Source organism: Heterodontus francisci, chromosome 2 (genome assembly GCF_036365525.1).
Source record: "Heterodontus francisci isolate sHetFra1 chromosome 2, sHetFra1.hap1, whole genome shotgun sequence".
Classification (NCBI taxonomy): domain Eukaryota; kingdom Metazoa; phylum Chordata; class Chondrichthyes; order Heterodontiformes; family Heterodontidae; genus Heterodontus; species Heterodontus francisci.
In genome coordinates, this window is record NC_090372.1 from 184,704,137 (window position 1) to 184,724,806 (window position 20,670).

Sequence of the window (20,670 nt, forward strand, 5' to 3'; positions counted from 1 at the left end):
TTTTTTGACAGTCTTCTTTCCCAGTAAACTTCTGTAATCATGCTACATCCAGTTGAGAATACTGGCAGACAATTGGGCAATTAAGGGAAGTGGAGACTCCATCAACATTCCCGTTCTCAATTGTAGTGGAGGCCAGCACTTAAGTGCAAGAGATGAGGCTGAAATATTATAACCCAAAAATGCCAGTAGACAATCTCACATGGCCCTCTCCTGAGGTTTCCAGCAACATAGACGTCGGGGCCCAGTTGGTTTAGTTCTGACTCGATACACTTTATTTTATGTAGATTTTTCACAGCTGCTGGTTCGAAACATGGTTATGAAAACAATTGTGCATATGGAAACCTCTAGATGCAATTGTTTTCTGAAAGTACTTTTATTTTGTGGATAAAATTCTCTTAATCTCTGAACAATTAGATGGTAACAAGACAATTTGGGATTTATTTTTCAATGTGTAATTCCTAGTTGCTCCCTCAATTAAATATTGGGAATCTGTGGGTTAACCCCTTATTTATTTGGTGGACTGTACGTTTGGTAATTAGTTTTAGCTTCTCATTCTGTGGAATTGTATATAGAAGATATTGTAAAAGAGCCAGGTTTTATGATTAAAAAATTAGTAAAATCACATTTGTGACAGTCTTTATATCACAATTAGCTGAACTTGGATAATATTATTTCAGAAAAATCCTAAATGAATTATCTTCTGATGCACCTGGTGTTCCAAAGATTGATGAAGAAAAATCTGAGGAAGAGGGAGCAACAGCTGCTATCACTACAATGGCAGTACCAACATCTATCTACCAGACAAGTACTGGCCAATACAGTATGTACTATCTTTTTACCTTAACATATTTATTGATGTACTGATGCTTGCATTGGTGATCTTAAATAGTTACTTAATATTATTTCTTATCTATTTTACAGTGATACAATATATAATTTTTCATCAGCATTAGCAAGGCATATTAATAGATTAAAATTATCTAGTCGGAATTAGAGAATTTAGGAGCTCCTCCTATCATCTAAATGGGTGAAAAGGCATACAGTACAGAAAGTTTCTGTACTTATGTCTTGCTCTGTGCATAATGAGTTGAATTCAGGGACAATCTGTTCAAAGCCCTGGCCAATTGAGGGGTAAAATCAGATTGCTGTTCAGTGTCCTGCTGGAGAGTTTGTGTGTGCGAGTCAGCTGACACAATGCCAGGGCTCTATGCTTTCCTTGGTCGTAATCTACTGACTTTTGCTGTCTAGGCTCATATTTGTAAGAGTTTTGGGGAACTGTAAATGTCAGTAGCACTATACTGCTACAAAAGTTCAGGAAGGGAGAAAATGGGGGGTAAAACTTTAAAAAGAAAACTAGAACATGGTATGGAATGCAGCAATCTACTGCTCAAACTTACAAATAAAGTATGTTTTCTATGTTATTTCAGACTCTCAAATTTTTTTCCAAATTGATATTTTTAATACCAGAAGAGTTAATCATGTGGTTAGCTCCACCTCTTAGTTGGCTAGCTGATCACTGGCTTGCTTCCTAAACTATGTTCGTCTGACTGGTCAGATTCTATCTGGTTCTTCATGCTTTCATTGACCTTTTAACGTCAATCATCTGGTGTCCTTAAACAAAATAAAATCTGCTATCAATAATCACGGTCTCTTTGGTGATTTTTAATATGTATAAACATTCACAGTTTGAACCTTTTAATCTATTTCAGTGTTAAACCTTTATCTCGTAAACATTTTAGTTTCACTTCTAAACTAAAATAGGGGCACAAATAAGCCTCTGGTTGTCGTTAATTCTGCATTGCTGAAATGAAAGGTTGTCCTTGTAGCATATTCCTTCCTTAGTGAGAAGCACAATATGAATTTTTAAAAAATATTTTCTGAAAGCATCTTCGATTTTATGATCATTTTGAAGTTAATCAATGTAGTTCAGTATTTCAGTTTGTCAAGGCAGTTTCTTTTTGCAATTTCTCTTCCATGTCATCAAAGATAATTTAAAAAAAAGTTCTGTACCTTGTGTGGCATTTTCACTTATTTACTTTGATTTGTTCTTTTTAGTTGCCATCGCTCAAGGTGGAACTATCCAGATTGCAAATCCAGGAGCTGACGGTGTGCAGGGACTACAGACACTTACAATGACAAATGCTGGAGCGCCTCAGCCTGGGGCAACCATTGTGCAATATGCTACACAGTCAAGTGATGGGACACAACAGTTCTTTGTTCCAGGCAGCCAAGTTGTGGTTCAAGGTATGAGAAGTAGATTTATTTGACAGAATGATAATGCAGCAGTGTTTTAGAAGAAAAACATTGAAGGAATAAAAGGTTCTGTTGAGAGATGATGCTCTGACAAAAGGAAGGACTTGTTTTATATATAGTATTTTATGCAGTATCCAGCAAGGCTGTAATTTAGAAAAATAACAGATGACATATGATTTATTTGATCTGACATCCATATAATCTTCAAGGCAACCCAACAGCTACTCTAGTGAAACGCTGGGCTCTTGACCAGTAGACCTGAATTTAAATTTCATGTGTTTTGTGCACAGGATTACCTAAGGGTAAGTTTGTTGGTCTAAGTGGGATGGACTGGGAAAGGAAGGAAAATCTGGTCTAAAGCAACTCTGTTATGTTTCAGCCAAGCATGCTTTGTGTGACTGCTTGGAAGAAAATGGAGAAACATTTTTTAATTCTGCAATTTCACTGTCAATAATATGAATTTGTATTGTTCAGTATTTGCTAACAGAAACAAAATTTGGCTTTATATCATATAAACAATACTGCCGTTTTAACCAAAAATTTCAAAAGGATATTATCACAGTTTTAAAGCAAAATGCTTATCATATTTTCTCTGCTCCTCTCCTGAAGACAGTAAGTTAGGTAGAGATATTAGCCTTCAATTTTCACAGATGCATGACATATAAAGCACCTTATTCACAGACATTTCCCTATTTTCCAAAATGCATTGGTAATGGGCCAGATTCCTCATAAGTAGGTACTCTGGCACACTACCTCCACAGCCCCATGAGCACCACATTACCAGTTCCCTACTAACTTGCCAAAATATTTATTCTTATGTAAGCTTATATAGTGAACATCAGCTAGTTACTTAACCATGGAGAGGCATAACAGCAGTTATGTCCTCATCCAGTATCTGTACAGGTAATTTCCAGCAGGTGTAGTAAAGATAACTTGTATTTCCTTCCCTCCAGAATATGTCTTGATATTTTGGATGACTTAGATAAATTGGATAACAAAAGCAAAAAAGATGAACATTTATGGTTGTCCTCATGGAGCTTGTGATTTGTGGTTAAAATGTTGAGTAAATTGCCATTCTTAAATAATACAGAAACTTTGACATAATAGAGGAAATTTCCAACTAATATCACAGCGGTCAAAGAACAGGCCAGATATTCAGCTTACAAGAATTCTGTCCAGTCTGCACCAGTTGAATTTTAAGGCGAGCCTTAGGCGGTCTTATTGAAAACAATGCTAGGGGTTCATTGTAACATTATAATGCATTTTAATGATATGGTTATGACCAAATGTAACTTTCCCTCATTCTCATTAGGATTGTGCTGTGTAATTGGGGATTGGGTTGAGACATGTTATAGGTGGATGAAACTTCAGCATTTAAAGTAAAACCTATTAAGTTTGAAGAAGAATATCTGCAAATTCAGTTTATCTTTAGATTTGTGCTAGTTGAGGAATTGCATTTTCAAAGTCATAATCGTAGCAACTAAAATCTTGTTTTTCTAAAATATACTTTATTCATAAAAATTTGTAAAAAATAGATTACAAAACAGTTGGAATTTGACATTTTGGAAAGTACAATAGAGATCAGATTCCTTCGATACAGAACATGAGCTGCCTCACAACTCTTGCCATTCCATTTTATATGCAATGTACATTTGCATTACATAGCAAAAACATTTTTGGTGCATACAGCCAAGGGGTTTTACACGGGTTCCAGCCCCTCGGTATACTATGGCGGGAGAACTTTACACAGTGGCCATTCCCATTGAGCTTTTGCGGCGGTTGCCCCAAGCTTTAGTGTGACCCTCAGCATATTGTCCTGGACCTTGGAATGTGCCAGTCTACAGCACTCGGTCATGGACAAATCTTTGCACTGCAAGACCAGCAGGTTTCGGGAAGACCAAAGAGCATCTTTGACGAAGTTGATGGTCCTCCAGATGTTTATCTCGGTGAGCGTCCTGGGAACAGCCCGTACAGCACCGAGTCCTGTGTTACGGAGGTGCTCGGGATGAACCTTGACAAAAACCACTGCATTTCTTTCCACACCTGCTTTGCAAAGGCACATTCCAGAAGGAGGTGGATGACGGGCTCTTCCCCACCACAGCCACCTCGAGGGCAGCGTGCAGGAAGGATCTGACGGGGAGCGCCCTTCTCATCACCAAGCAAGCTACATCTTGATGCTTGTTTGAAAGTTCTGGTGATGAGGCATTCTGCCAAATGACTTTGTCGGTCTGCTCGGGTAACCATCCGACAGGATCCATCATCTCCTTTTCCCGCACGGCATTGAGGACATTACGTGCAGACCACTGCCTGATGGAGTTGTGGTAGGTGTTTTTCTCCACAAACGTTTCCACGAAGGATGGGAGCTACGGCACGGTCCAACTGGATGGAGCAGATCCGAGCAGAAGACGGCGACGTCGTCCATTTACAGGGAGGCTTTCACCTGCGCGTCTCTGCTGCCTGGGATTGTCACCCTTCTTATGCCCGCATCCTTCCTGATGGACTCAGTAGCAGGTTCGATTCAGCAAACAAACAAGACCAGGGGAGAGAGGACATCCCTGTCTGACTCCAGATTTGATCGGAAAACTTTGATTTCCACCCATTGATTGAGACTGTGCTACGAATGTTTGTGTAGAACAGTTGAATCCAATTGTGGATTCCCTCCCCAAATCCCATTTTGGAGAACACGTCCATCATGTCGGTGATATCTTGTCAAAAGCCTTCTCCTGAGGCAGGCGTCCATCCCCCTGTCCTGCACATAGGCGATCGTATCCCTAAGTAGCAAAAGGCTATCTGAGATCTTCTTGCCGGGTACAGTACAGGTCTGATCAGTGTGAATCGCCAACTCCTGAGCAAACTTGACCCGACTGGCGATGACTTTGGACAGAATTTTGTAGTCCACATTAAGCAGTGCGATAGGCTGCCAATTTCTGATTTCCTCCCTCTTCCCCCTTCCGCTTCTAGATGAGGGTGATGATGCCTTTCCTCATGGATTCCAACTTGCTGCCGGCCAGAAGCATACTCTTTACACTTCCAGCAGGTCTGGGCTGATCCTGTCCCACAGAGTTGAATACAATTCCACCGGTAAGCCTTCACTTCTGGGAGTTTTACTTGTCTCAAAGGACCTGACGGCCTTTGTCAGCTCGTCCAGAGTTAGAAGTTTGTCCAGACTGTCTCGCAGACTGTCATCTAAGACCTCTGTGATGCATGACAGGAACGACTAGGAGGCTGTGCTGTCCGTGGGCTTCACCAAATAAAAGGATTTGCTGATCCTTAGTATGTCAGACTGCTATGACATTACCAGGCTGTCCTCTTCCTTCAGGCTGCTGATCACAGAGCTCTCTCTCTGCACCTTTTGAAATAAGAAACGCGAGCATATCTCATCCTACTCAGCGGAATGGACTCTGGACCGGAAGATGATCTTGGAGGCCTCTGTGGCAAAGAGTGAGGCCTGTTAGCTCTTCACTTCTTGGAGATCCTCCTTGGCCTTGACCCCCATCGACTGCATCAGGAGCGGATTCTGCATTATTTTCTGGACGTATCTCTCTCTCTCTCTCTCTCTCTCTCTGTCTCTCTCTGAACACCTTTGACGATGAAGAACCTCTTGATGTTCACCTTGATTACCTCCCACTGGTGCACCGGAGACTCCAAGAGCGGTTTCACGGTTCTCCAACCTTTGTAATCCCTTTTGAGTTCCTCAATGTTCTCTGTGGTCAGCAGTTTTACATTCAACTTCCATGTCCCCCTGCCAACCCGCTGGTCGTCTTGTAAGTGACAGTTGGCCAGTAGGAAGTAGTGATCAGAGAAGAACACCGGCTTGATGTTGGTGGATCTGACCATGAATGCACAGGATACAAACAGGAAGTGAACCCTGGAACGGACGGACCCGTCTGGTCTTGACCAGGTGTATCTATGCTGCGCTCTGTCTGCAGGGTTGCTGAAGACGTCATGCAGCTTGGCATCTTTTACTTTTTCCATTAGGACTCTGGACGTGGCGTCCAGTTTGCTGATGTCTCTGCCGGATTGTCCAGCTACATCGATGATGCAGTTCAAGTCACCGCCTATAATGGACGTCACCAGCAGCAGTGGGAGCTACTGGAGGACTATCAGCTGCTCGCTGTTTGGGCTGGGGCGTACACACTAATTAACCGGAGCAGAGCATTGTTGTACGTTATGTCTGCTGTGAGGAGGCGACTGCCCACCACCTCCTTAACTTTGGAGATGGTGAAGTTGCCTCCCTGCAGCAGAATAGCTAGGCCAGAGGAACGGAAATCATTTCCCCGGACCAGATCAATGGCCCATGGGACCACCACCTTGAGCATTGCCTGTAATTGCTGAGGTGCGGTATCGCACACTCCCGCAGAAATAGCAGGTCAGCTTTGACTTTGGCCAGGTAACCCACATTAACCCCCACATTAATAGAAGCAATTTTTTAAAACCATTTTAAAGATTTTAACCAGTCTGAAAGTCTATGCATGTTCCAGCTCCAGGGTTTGCTCCTGCATACCTGTGGTGTTTGCAGATTGTTGCACTTTTGCAAGGCTGAGAAACCAGTCCTGCTTTGCCACAGGAGCGTTGTGCCATCTGGGTGACGTCTGGGTTGGGGGGGGTGGTGGGGGTTGCCTTGTGCTCAGGTGGTGCCATTGTTCCACTTTGTTCCTCATCGAGGCTGCTGCTGCTCCCCGTTTCACGGAGCTGGGGGGGTCGCTGGTTGCGTTGCTGCTTCTGGCATCCTGAAGCAGATGTTCCCTGGGCCCTTTGCTGCTTCCAATGTTGCTCAGCTGAGGGCCCTTTGTCTCCTCTACCACCTTGGCGCTTTGCCACTTTTTTTATTGATGGCGGCTTTCTTGCCCTTCCTTATCCGAGGAGGATCAGCCACTGGTGTCTGTCTGGGACATCAGCCGCTTCTTGCTGCTTGTTTGCAGGGTGGCTTTCCCCTTTTCTGTTTTCTTCTTTGTATTTTTACTTTTCACAATTTGCTTCTCTCCTTGTTCTGGTGCTGCCTCCTCTCCCATCAATTCTGCTTTCTCTGGAGGAGGCTGAGTGGTTTGGCTAATTTCTGAAGTGTCCTTCATGTTTTGTTTGGATGTCATGCCCCCTTTCCCATTATCTTGTGCACTGACGGTGTTGGTGGAGGGTGGGGTGCGAATCTCCTTTGCAGCAGCCCTGATTGTTGCTTCTGCTTTAATGACCTGCGCATAGGTAGCACAGCGTTTTGGGCAGGCCTTGTAAAGATGACTGCCCTCCCCACACAGGTTGCAGCACTTGCTTTATTTGCAATCCTTTGTCAAATACCAACATACGAATTAGGAGCAGTAGTAGGCCACTCGGCCCTTTCAGCCTGCTCCGCCATTCAATAAGTTCATGGCTGAACTGATTACTGCACATTTCCACCTATCCCTTGCTATTTGAAGTTCTGGCAGTTGACTGCCAAGTGACCAGTTTTGCCGCAGGTGCGGCACACTTTGGGCTGTCCCGCATACACTAAATAACCTTGACTTCCTCCAATAGCAAAGCTGGAAAGAGGGTGGAGGTTGGCTCCATTGGCATCCACCTTCAAGGTCACCCTGACCTGCCTTTTGCTTGTCCAGATCCCAAAGGGGTCCTTGACCTCCGTGCTGTTTCCAGCCTATTCAACATACCTGCTGAGGAAGGTGAGCACATCCACCACAGGGATATGGGGGTTGTACATGTGAATGGTCACCACCCAGTTCCTTTGCATTCGCAGAGTAAACAAAGGCTTGGCGGTGAGGATCGACAGTGGTGCCTGGCTTTCTCTCTCCTTGAAGATGTGAAGGAGTTTGGCGCATCCTGCAACGTTTTTAAATGTCACGTCGAAATATCCACCGCTGGGGAGGTCCTGCAGGCAGAAGATGTCCGCAGCTTCAAAACCACACCACTCAAAGGGCCAGCTTCACAAAAAAGATGCGGTCCAAGGGCGCGCCTTTCTCCGAAGTCTTCACTGTCATCCTGACAGTATTGCACCCCTTGGCCTGGAGCTCGGGTACTTGCAGCAGCCATAGTTCAAAACATTGAGTCATTACATTGGCCTTAGGCCAACCCCAGCAGAGCTCAAACATAGTCGTCGTCGCCGCTGCCGCCCTCAATCTGCCATTGTCATTGAAGATCTTCACACTCTCAAACCGGAACTTACTCTCCACCCAGGAAAGCCTCTTTCGTGATCAAGACTTCTCCCCTGCCAGGTAATTGTGGCAACTAAATTTTTTTTCTGAAAAATATACTTTATTAAAAATTTGTGAAAAATACATTACAAAACAGTTGAAATTTGACATTTTGGGAAGTACATTAGCGGTCAAATTCTGTCGATACAGAACATGAGTTGCCTCACAACTCTTTCCATTCCATTTTAGAGGCAATGTACATTTGCCTTACAAAGCAAAACCATATTTTGGTGCATACAGCCGAGGGGTTTTACACGGTATACTATGGTGGGAGGACCTTACAGAGTGGCCTTTCCCCATTGAGCCTTTGTGGCGGCTGCCCCAAGCTTTAGTGCGACCCTCAGCACATCGTCCTGGACCTTGGAATGTGCCAGTCTGCAAAACTCGGTCGTGGACAACTCTTTCCACTGGAAGACCAGCAGGTTTCAGGCAGACCAAAGAGGGTCTTTCACCGGGTTGATGGTCCTCCAGCAACAGTTAATGTTTATGTCGGTCAGTGTCCCTGGGAACTGCCCATAGAGCACAGAGACCTGTGTTACAGAGCTGCTCGGGATGAACCTCAACACAAACCACTGCATCTCTTTGCAGACCTGCGTTGCAAAGGCACATTCCAGAAGGAGATGGATGACAGTCACTTCCCTGCCATAGCCACCTCAAGGGCAGCGTGCGGAGGCAGTGAGACTCTGGGCACGCAGGAAGGCTCTGACAGGGAGGGCCCTTCTCACACCAGCCAGGCTATGTCTTGATGCTTCTTTGAAAGTTCTGGCGATGAGGTATTCTGTCAAATGACTTTGGCAGTCTGCTCGGGGAACCATCCAACCGGATCCATCATCTCCTTTTCCGGAGGGCCTTGAGGACATTCCGTGCAGACTGCTGCCTGATGGATTTGTGGTCAAAGGTGTTTTTATATACTGACTTTTCCACCAAGGATAGGTGGTACGGCACGGTCCAACTGATTGGAGCATTCCGCGGCAATGTGACCAGACCCATCCTTCGCAACACCGGGGACACATAGAACCTCAGCACGTATTGTTGGTGTTTGCGTACTGGGGTTCTACGCACAGCTTGATGCAGCCGCAGGCAAAGGTGGCCATCAGGATGAGGGTGACATTGGGTACGTTTTTTTCCCCCTTTAACTAGAGGTTTCAACATCGTGTCGCTGCGGGCATGGTCCATTTTTGATCTCCAGACAAAGTGGAAGATGGCTCGGGTGATCGCCACGGCGCCGGAGAAGGGCATGGGCCAGACCTGCGCCACCTACAGTAACAGCGTGAGCGCCTTGCACCTGATAACCAGGTTCTTATCTGCAATGGAGAGAGAATGCTGCTCCCACATGCCCAGTTTCTGTTTTACCATGGCTACTCACTACTTCAAGTTTTTGGCATCCGCTTTGGCCCCTCTGAACCATATCCCCAGCACCTCCAGGTAGTCTGACCTGACGGAGAAGGGGACAAAGGATTGGTCAGCCCAGTTCCCAAAGAACATGGTCTCGCTCTTGCCGCGATTTACTTTGGCTTCCAAGGCCAGTTTGAACTGGTCACAGGTGTTCAGCTTGTGAACAGAAAGCGGATCTGACCAGAAGACAGTGATGTCGTCCATGTACATGGAGGCTTTAACTTGAGCGCCTCCGCTGCCTGGGATAGGAACATAGGAGCAGGAGTAGGCTATTCAGCCCATCAAGCCTGTTTCGCCATTCAATACGATCATGGATGATCATCCACTTCAGTGCCTTTTCCCACACTATCCTCATATCCCCTTATGTCATTTGTATTTAGAAATCTGTCAATCTCTGCTTTGAACATACTCAATGACTGAGCCTCCACAGGCCTCTGAGGTTGAGAATTCCAAAGATTCACAACCCTCTGAGTAAAGAAACTTCACCTCATCTCTGTCCTAAGTGGCTATCCCCTTATTTTGAAATTGTGTCCCCTGGTTCTAGACTCCCCAAACAGGGGAAACATCTTACCTGCAACTGCCCTGTCTGTCCCTTTAAGTACTTTATAGGCTTCAATGAGATCATCTCTCATTCTTCGAAACTCTAGAGAATTTCTTTTGGGCCTCCTTATCTCGAGAGACAATGGATACGCGCCTGGAGGTGGTCAGTGGTTTGTGAAGCAGCGCCTGGAGTGGCTATAAAGGCCAATTCTGGAGTGACAGGCTCTTCCACAGGTGCTGCAGAGAAATTTGTTTGTTGGGGCTGTTGCACAGTTGGCTCTCCCCTTGCGCCTCTGTCTTTTTTCCTGCCAACTACTAAGTCTCTTCGACTCGCCACAATTTAGCCCTGTCTTTATGGCTGCCCGCCAGCTCTGGCGAATGCTGGCAACTGACTCCCACGACTTGTGATCAATGTCACACGATTTCATGTCGCGTTTGCAGACGTCTTTATAACGGAGACATGGACGGCCGGTGGGTCTGATACCAGTGGCGAGCTCGCTGTACAATGTGTCTTTGGGGATCCTGCCATCTTCCATGCGGCTCACATGGCCAAGCCATCTCAAGCGCCGCTGACTCAGTAGTGTGTATAAGCTGGGGGTGTTGGCCGCTTCAAGGACTTCTGTGTTGGAGATATAGTCCTGCCACCTGATGCCAAGTATTCTCCGAAGGCAGCGAAGATGGAATGAATTGAGACGTCGCTCTTGGTTGGCATACGTTGTCCAGGCCTCGCTGCCGTAGAGCAAGGTACTGAGGACACAGGCCTGATACACTCGGACTTTTGTGTTCCGTGTCAGTGCGCCATTTTCCCACACTCTCTTGGCCAGTCTGGACATAGCAGTGGAAGCCTTACCCATGCGCTTGTTGATTTCTGCATCTAGAGACAGGTTACTGGTGATAGTTGAGCCTAGGTAGGTGAACTCTTGAACCACTTCCAGAGCGTGGTCGCCAATATTGATGGATGGAGCATTTCTGACATCCTGCCCCATGATGTTCGTTTTCTTGAGGCTGATGGTTAGGCCAAATTCATTGCAGGCAGACGCAAACCTGTCGATGAGACTCTGCAGGCATTCTTCAGTGTGAGATGTTAAAGCAGCATCGTCAGCAAAGAGGAGTTCTCTGATGAGGACTTTCCGTACTTTGGACTTCGCTCTTAGACGGGCAAGGTTGAACAACCTGCCCCCTGATCTTGTGTGGAGGAAAATTCCTTCTTCAGAGGATTTGAACGCATGTGAAAGCAGCAGGGAGAAGAAAATCCCAAAAAGTGTGGGTGCGAGAACACAGCCCTGTTTCACACCACTCAGGATAGGAAAGGGCTCTGATGAGGAGCCACCATGTTGAATTGTGCCTTTCATATTGTCATGGAATGAGGTGATGATACTTAGTAGCTTTGGTGGACATCCGATCTTTTCTAGTAGTCTGAAGAGACCACGTCTGCTGACGAGGTCAAAGGCTTTGGTGAGATCAATGAAAGCAATGTAGAGGGGCATCTGTTGTTCACGGCATTTCTCCTGTATCTGACGAAGGGAGAACAGCATGTTAATAGTCGATCTCTCTGCACGAAAGCCACACTGTGCCTCAGGGTAGACGCGCTCGGCCAGCTTCTGGAGCCTGTTCAGAGCGACTCGAGCAAAGACTTTCCCCACTATGCTGAGCAGGGAGATTCCACGGTAGTTGTTGCAGTCACCGCGGTCACCTTTGTTTTTATAGAGGGTGATGATGTTGGCATCGCGCATGTCCTGGGGTACTGCTCCCTCGTCCCAGCACAGGCATAGCAGTTCATGTAGTGTTGAGAGTATAGCAGGCTTGGCACTCTTGATTATTTCAGGGGTAATGCTGTCCTTCCCAGGGGCTTTTCCGCTGGCTAGGGAATCAATGGCATCACTGAGTTCCGATTTGGTTGGCTGTATGTCCAGCTCATCCATGACTGGTAGAGGCTGGGCTGCATTGAGGGCAGTCTCAGTGACAGCATTCTCCCTGGAGTACAGTTCTAGGTAGTGCTCAACCCAGCGGTCCATCTGTTTGCTTTGGTCAGTGATTATGTCCCCCGATTTAGATTTGAGGGGGGTGATCTTCTTGATGGTTGGCCCAAGAGCTCTCTTCATGCCATCATACATTCCTCTGATGTTTCCAGTGTCTGAGGCCAGCTGAATATGACTGCATAGGTGTTGCCAGTAGTCGTTTGCGCAACGCCTAGCTGTTCTTTGTGCAGTACTTCTGGCTGCTTTAAGTGCTGCGGATGTTAAATCGCTGGGGGCTTTCTTGTAGTTCAAAAGTGCAATGCGCTTAGCGGCTATGACAGGTTCCAGCTCTTCATTATGAGATTGAAACCAGTCTGCATTTCTCTTCGCACTTTTGCCGTAGGTGGTCAAAGCTGACTCATAGATGGCGTCTCTGATGTGGGCCCACTTGGTCTCAGCATCCCCTGTGGGAGTGTTTTGAAGGGCTGTTACAAGTGAATTTAGAAATTTTTGTAACAGCTGTGGGTGAGAAATTCTGCTCGTGTTGATGCGCGGGTGGCCCTTCTGCTTGGAATGATGCAACTTCTTTGGTCTGAGTCTAACCTTGCTGCACACCAGGGAGTGGTCGGTGTCGCAGTCCGCACTGTGGAAGCTGCGTGTGATTTGAACACTGTTTAAGGCGGCTCGCCTTGTGACAATGAGGTCTAGCTGGTGCCAACGACGTGATCTTGGGTGCCTCCATGAAACCTGGTGACAGGGTTTAGTGTGAAAGAACGAGTTGGTGATGCAGAGGTTATGATAGGTACACAACTCAAGCAGTCTCTGCCCGTTCTCATTCATCCTTCCAACGCCATAGCACCCAAGGCAGGAGGGCCATGAGTCATGGTCGGCCCCAACCCTGGCATTAAAGTCCCCCAGCAGGAATAGGTGTTCGGTGTTGGGGATGCTGCTAATGATGTTATGGAGTTGTTCATAGAACTGGTCTTTAGCTTCAGGTGCGGAGCAGAGTGTTGGAGCATAGATGCTGAGTAGGTGTACTGGACCAGAGGTGGTGAGCAGTCGGATGGACAGTATGCGTTCCGAGCCATTTGAGGGAGGCTCTATCATGCTGAGCAAGGAGTTTCTGATGGCGAAGCCCACTCCATGCTGTCTTGGTTCTTCAGGATCCCTGCCCTGCCAGAAGAAGGTGTAGTCTTGCTCTGCTAGAGAGCCACTCGCGGGGAGGCGAGTCTCCTGAAGTGCTGCAATGTCCACATTGAATCTACTGAGCTCGTTGTTAATGATGGTGGTCTTCCGAGAATCGTTGATTTGTGTAAGGTCTTCCGACAGGCCAGGACACATAGTTCTGACGTTCCAGCTTGCAAAGCGAAGGGCTGGTACCTTCTTTCCTTTTTTCATGTTGTTTGGTGCGGTGTATCAGTCCACCTTTCGGGCAATGACCCTGAGCTCCAAGCACCCATTGAAGCAGGCAGACTGTGGCGGGACAGAACCTTATTGACCGGGGGCTGCCCGGTTTGAGGCGGGCGGTAGCTGTCCAGTGAGATGCAATGACCTCTCCCACCGACAAAGGCAACCCGTGGCGCCCAGTTTCTACGCCAATTTATCTGGACTTATAACCCGTAACTGCTGCCTTCCGTGTTGTTTTAGTCGCTGTGAGGCAACTATGGAGTGACCTCTCCATGGCGCATGCCTGGGCAAATTTATGGGGGTTGAGAGTTGCCCAGTCGTCAAAACCCCCCTCTCGGCCTTTCTGGTGGGGTCCAAAGGAGTGCAGGACACGACGTTTGGCACCAGTATGGCTGCAGGAACTGCCGGAAACATGCCAAAGGTGACACATGACCGCCTGCGGGGTTCCGCTCCGGATTTTCTGTTAGGGTTTACTCCCTTAGCCTTGGTCTCTCCCGAGACGCCCACAAGGCAGTGGGGTTGTTGGGGCCCCTACACAGGTGTAGGATGGTGCCGGTGGGAGGAGGGGATGCAAGGGGGAGGGGTAGAGGGAGGGGGTGGGGGGGTGGTGCAGGGGAAGGGGGTGCGGGGTGAAGATGGTGCGAGGGGGGGGCGGGCTGGGACGGGGTTGTGAGGGGGTGAGCTGAGAGGGTGGAGCAGGGAAGGGGACGGGGGTGGGGGGGGGGGGTAAAGGGTGGGGGGAGGGGTGGTGGAATCTGGTGCAGGTAATAAGCCATTTCCTCAGTGCCCACCATCGACGTCCGGAAAGCTCATCCACGTCCTTCGGGAGGTGAAGCATCATTTGGCAGACTTAGAGGTGATTACATTTGCTAAGGGTTTTTTTTTTTTGCAGTGGTTTAAATAAAGGCATGCAGCATTGCCGACAGTGCGCTGCAGATGCTCTCCGAGCCATCTCCCGCGGGCGCTAGAGAATACAGGCCCAGTTAAAGCCTGGCTACCTGACCTGAACCCGATCAAACCCGATTACGTGTCGGGTTTGGGTCGGGTCAGGTCTGTATTCTGCATCCAGCATTCAGTCTCAGGTCGGGTCAGGTGGACTGTACTGTTTTGTTTTGTTTTGTTTTTTTTTGTTTTAATCTATGATTTTTTTTCTTTTTCGTTAATATGTTTGTTATTTTCGGGTCAGGCATTTAAAAAAATTAAAGGATCCGCGCCCGGGTCAGGTTCAGGTTGGCTGTTGTCAGGTTGGGCCCGGGTCGGGTTTTAATTTTATACCCGAGCCAGGCTTTATGCCCTGTTTCCCCAATCTCTCTTCATAGGACTGTCCCGTCATCCGGGAACAAGCCTGGTGAACGTTCATTGCACTCCCTCTATGGCAACAATATCCTTCTTAAGATAAGGGGACCAAAATGGCACACAGTACTCCAGGTGCAGTTGAACCAAGGTTCTAAACAATTGAAGTAAGACTTCACTACTCCAGTAGTCAAATCCTCTTGCGATAATGGCTAACATACTGTCATGGTTCTGTAGTTTTTTTTCCCGGGAATATGCAGTTTGCCTTTAAGGCTTGCAAAGGATCAGTACTGCTTTAAGAACCAGCAAGCCTCAGGAGGTGGAAAACATACAATTGTGGTTGCCGTTGGATACAACCATCTGGAGACTGTGATTCAAAGGTGCATTCTTGTTACCATAGATGCAGCCACTTGGAGTGAGTATCAAGCGATACATTTGTTGCAATTCAATTTTGAACTGGCTTTTTAGTTGAAGACAGTTTGTTCTAACAGGGAACACAAAGACCGCTGTGGTGTTAGCACCTGAAAAAGAGCTCTCAGCCATTCAAACTGAAGGAAGAGAATTTTAGTCTGTTTAATTATTATCTCTCAAAATTCTTTCAAAAAAAAAGTCAAGCCAAAACATAGATCTCTGGTAATTTAAACTGAAGGAAGGGAAGTTAGACAGTGACAATCTTTTATCCCTCAAAAACTCTAAAGTCAGATTGATTCTATTGAAAGTGTTTGCAAGTTGTTAATTGTTCAAATTCACTGGCAAAGGAAAGCATCACTTACTGCTGGTATTAGACTACGGACTGTTCTTCTGTGGAAGAACCTTTTTTCCCCATCGGACAGCTATGATGACTTCAAGCAACATTGGACTGTAAATTTGCAAGGACTCTAATTTTTTCTATTTTAACTGTTGTTTATTTCTTCATAGTGTTTAAGAATTTAGTTTTTTTAATTAAACAGTTAATTTGCTCATTTAAAGACACCTGGTTTGGTTAGCCTCATTCGGGTGTTAATAGATGGTACAATTTGGCTGGGTCTTTCTTTCATTTGGAAAGTTTTAAATGATATGTTAGGCAATCTGTGGAGCGACGGTATTGAATTAACAGTGCGTTTCTCCCACCACAATCAGAATCGTATGTTTAGATTGGGGGCTTTGACTGGAGCGGTCGGTCATAACAATACCATTAGTCTTCTTAAAAGCCTTGTTAGCTTTCAATGACTTATTGACAAGGACACCCAGATCCCTTTATGCATCTACACTTTCTAATCCCTTACCATTTAAGAAATACTCTGCACATCTGTTCCTCCTACCAAAGTGGATAACCTCACATTTTTCCACATTATATTCAACCTGCCACGTTCTTGCCCACTCACTAAGTCTTTCCAAATCCGCTTGAAGCTGCTTTGCATCTTCCTTACAATACACATTCCCACCTAGTTATGTGTCATCTGCAAACTTGGAAATACTACATTTGGTCTCCACATCCAAATCCTCGATATATATTGTGAACAGCTGTGGCCCAAGCACTGATCCCTGCGGTACCCCACTAGTCACAGCCTGCCAAGGTGAGAATGACCTGTTTATTCCTACACTCTGTTTTCTGCCTGTCAACCTATCCTTAATCCATGCCAGTATATTAGCTCCAATCCCATGTGCTTTAATTTTGCTAACCAACCTCCTGTGGGGGACATTATCAAAGGCCTTTTGATAATCCAAGTATACCATGTTCCCCGACTCCCCTTTATCAATTCTGTTAGTAACATCCTCAAAAAAACTCCCAACAGGTTCGTCAGACATGATTTCCCATTCATAAATCTATGTTTACTATGCTCAATCAGATCATTATTAACCAAGTGTTCATTTATCACATCCTTTAGAATAGATTCTAGCATTTTCCCAATGACTGATGGAAGGCTAACAGGTCTGTAATTCCGTAATTTCTGTCTCCCTCCCTTCTTAAATAGTGGGGTGACATTTGCGACCTTCCAATCTGCAGGAATCGCTCCAGAATCTATAGAATTTTGGAAGATGATCACCAATGCATCCACTATCTCCATAGTTAACTCTTTCAATACTCTGGGATGTAGAATATCAGATCCTGGGGACTGATCAACCAACAGCCCCATTAATTTCTCCAATACAGCCGTCTTATTAATACTGATTTTCTTCAATTCCTCATTCTCCCTAGTCCCTTGGATCTTTAATTCTGGGAGATTTCTTGTATCTTCCTCAGTGAAGACAGACACAAAGTAATAATTTCTCTCTTCCCCATAATAAATTCTTCTGACTGCCTGTAATGGACCCATATTTGTCTTAGCCAAACGTTTCCTTTTTACATACCTATAGAAGCTTTTACAGTCTATTTTTATATCTTTTGCTAGCTTACATTCATAATCTATTCTCCCTTTCTTTGTCAGTTTCTTGGTCCTGTTTTGCTGTATTCTAAAATCCTCCCAATCCTCAGGTTTACAACTATTTCTGGCAGCTTTATAGAACTTTCCTTTTAATCTTATACAATCCTTAACTTCTGTTTGTTATCCACGGTTGACTGCCTTTACTTATGGGGTTTTTGTGCCTTGAAGAAATGTATAGTTGCTGTAAACTATGTATTTTTTCTTTAAAGAGTATTCATTGCCGATGTACTGTAATACCTTTTAATGTATTTTCCCAATCCATCTCAGCCAATTTGCCCCTCATACCTTCATAATTTCCTTTGTTCAAATTTAACACCCTGGCTTCAGATTGAACTACCTCACTTTCAGACATAATGTAAAATTCTATCATATTATGGTCACTCATCCCTCAAGGTTCTTTTACAAGATGATTAATTAACCCTTTCTCATTAAGTAATATTAGATCTAAAATAGCTTGTTCTGTAGTCGGTTCCTCAACATACTGCTCTGGAAAACCATCCCTAACACTCCAGAAACTCGTCTTCCACAGCATTAGGTTTATCCAGTCTATATGCAGATTGAGGTCACCCATGATTACTGTATTACCCATGCTGCATGCTTCTCTAATCTCCTGATTAATGTCATGCCCCACACTACCAGTACTGTTTGCTGCCCCTTGCTGTTTCTTAGCTCCACCCAAACAAATTCCACGTTTTGTTCTTCCATTCTGAGATCCTCCCTTACTAATGTACTGATCTCATCCCTTATTATCAGTGCAACCCCACTTCCATTTTTCTTTTTGCCTGTCCTTCCTAAATGTTGAATATCCTTGAATCTTTAGTTCCCAGTCTTGGTCACCTTGTAGCCACATTCCTTAATGGCAATTTGATCATACCCATTTACCTCTATTTGGGCCTTTAAGTCATCTACCTTGTTGCGAATGCTGTGTCCATTCAGGTAGAGTGCCCTTAACCTTGTCTTCTTGACATTCTGTTTTCTAAGCCTGGTTGGTGCTCGCCTTTGTTTTGTCTGCTTTCTAATATCACTTGCTACTTTTCTACCTCTTGTTACCAGCTTTACTTCCTTCCAATTGGAGCTACCCCTCAGTTTCCCATCCCCCTGATAAGCTAGTTTAAACCCTCCCCAACAGCACTAGCAAATCTCCCTGTGAGGATGTTAGTTCCAGTCCTGTTAAGGTGTACCACGTCCATCTTGTACTGGTCCCACCTGCCCCAGACGCGGTCCCAATGCGTCAGAAATCTGATGCCCTCCCTCCGACACCAATTCTCCAGCCATGTGTTAAATCGATCAATCCTTCTAATCCTATGTTGACTGGCATGTGCCACTGGGAGTACATAGACCATAGAACAGTACAGCACAGTACAGGCCCTTCGGCCCACGATGTTGTGCCGAACCTTTAACCTACTCCAAGATCAAACTACCTGCATAACCTTCATTCTACTATCATCCATGTACCTATCCAAGAGTCGCTTAAATGTCTCTAATGTATCTGCTTCTACTACCACCGCTGGCAGTGCATTCCACGCACCCACCGCTCTCTGTGTAAAGAACCTACCTCTGACATCTCCCCGAAAACTTCCTCCAATCACCTTAAAATTATGCCCCCTGGTGATAGCCCTTTCCGCCCTGGGGAAAAAGTCTCTGGCTATCCACTCTATCTATGCCTCTCATCATCTTGTACCCCTCTATCAAGTCACCTCTCATCCTTCTTCGTTCCAATGAGAAAAGCCCTAGCACCCTCAACCTTTCTTCGTAAGACATGCCCTCCAGTCCAGGCAGCATCCTGGTAAATCTCCTCTGCATCCTTTCTAAAGCTTCCACATCCTTCCTATAATGAGGCGACCAGAACTGAACACAATATTCCAAGTGTGGTCTAACCAGGGCTTTATAGAGCTGCAGCATAACCTCGCGGCTCTTAAACTCAATCCCCCTGTTAATGAAAGCCAACACACCATACGCCTTCTTAACAACCCTATCAACTTGGGTGGCAACTTTGAGCGATCTATGGACATGGACCCCAAGATCTCTCTGTTCCTCCACACTACCAAGAATCCTGTCTTTAAGCCTGTATTCCGCATTCAAATTCGACCTTCCAAAATGAATCACTTCACACTTTTCCAGGTTGAACTCCATCTGCCACTTCTCAGCCCAGCTCTGCATCCTGTCAATGTCCCGTTGCAACTGACAACAGCCTTCCACACTATCCACAACTCCAGCAACCTTCGTGTCATCGGCAAACTTGCTAACCCAGCCTTCCACTTCCTTATCCAAGTCATTTATAAAAATCACAAAGAGCAGAGGTCCCAGAACAGATCCCTGCGGAACACCACTGGTCGCCGAGCTCCAGGCTGAATACTTTCCATCTACTACCACCCTCTGTCTTCTATGGGCCAGCCAATTTTGTATCCAGACAGCCAACTTTCCCTGTATCCCATGCCTCCTTACTTTCTGAATGAGCCTACCATAGGGAACCTTATCAAACGCCTTGCTAAAATCCATATACACCACATCCGCTGCTCTTCCTTCATCAATGTGTTTTGTCACATCTTCAAAGAATTCAATAAGGCTTGTGAGGCATGACCTGCCCCTCACAAAGCCATGCTGACTATCTCTAATCAAACCATGCTTTTCCAAATAATCATAAATCCTGTCTCTCAGAATCCTCTCCAATAATTTGCCCACCACTGACGTAAGACTGACTGGTCTGTAATTCCCAGGGTTATCCCCATTCCCTTTCTTGAACAAGGGAATAACATTTGTCACCCTCCAATCATCTGGTACTACTCCAGTGGACAGTGAGGACGCAAAGATCATTGCCAAAGGCGCGGCAATCTCTTCCCTCGCTTCCGTTAATAACCTTGGGTATATCCCGTCTGGCCCCGGGGACTTATCTATCCTCATGTCTTTCAAAATTTCCAGCACATCCTCCTTCTTAACATCAACCTGTTCGAGCATATCAGCCTGTTTCACGCTGTCCTCACAAACGACAAGGTCCCTCTCACTAGTGAATACTGAAGCAAAGTATTCATTAAGGACCTCCCCTACCTCCTCCGACTCCAGGCACAAATTCCCTCCACTATCCCTGATCGGCCCTACCCTCACTCTGGTCATCCTCTTGTTCCTAACATAAGTGTAGAACGCCTTGGGATTTTCCTTAATCTTACCCGCCAAGACTTTTTCATGTCCCCTTCTAACTCTCCTAAGTCCATTCTTCAGTTCCTTCCTGGCTACCTTGTAACC

General features: G+C 45.8%; 1 protein-coding gene across 7 annotated transcripts in view; it reads left to right on the top strand.

Moving 5' to 3' along the window:
- Positions 1-20,670, top strand: part of LOC137349254 (cAMP-responsive element modulator-like) — a 160,641-nt gene that overhangs the window by 83,751 nt on the left and 56,220 nt on the right. For all 7 annotated transcript variants that reach the window (XM_068014806.1, XM_068014781.1, XM_068014766.1 and 4 more), the window contains 2 exons: positions 678-820; positions 2,056-2,244. In XM_068014806.1, coding sequence (XP_067870907.1) covers positions 678-820; positions 2,056-2,244 — 332 coding nt within the window. The remainder of the gene's footprint in view (positions 1-677; positions 821-2,055; positions 2,245-20,670) is intronic.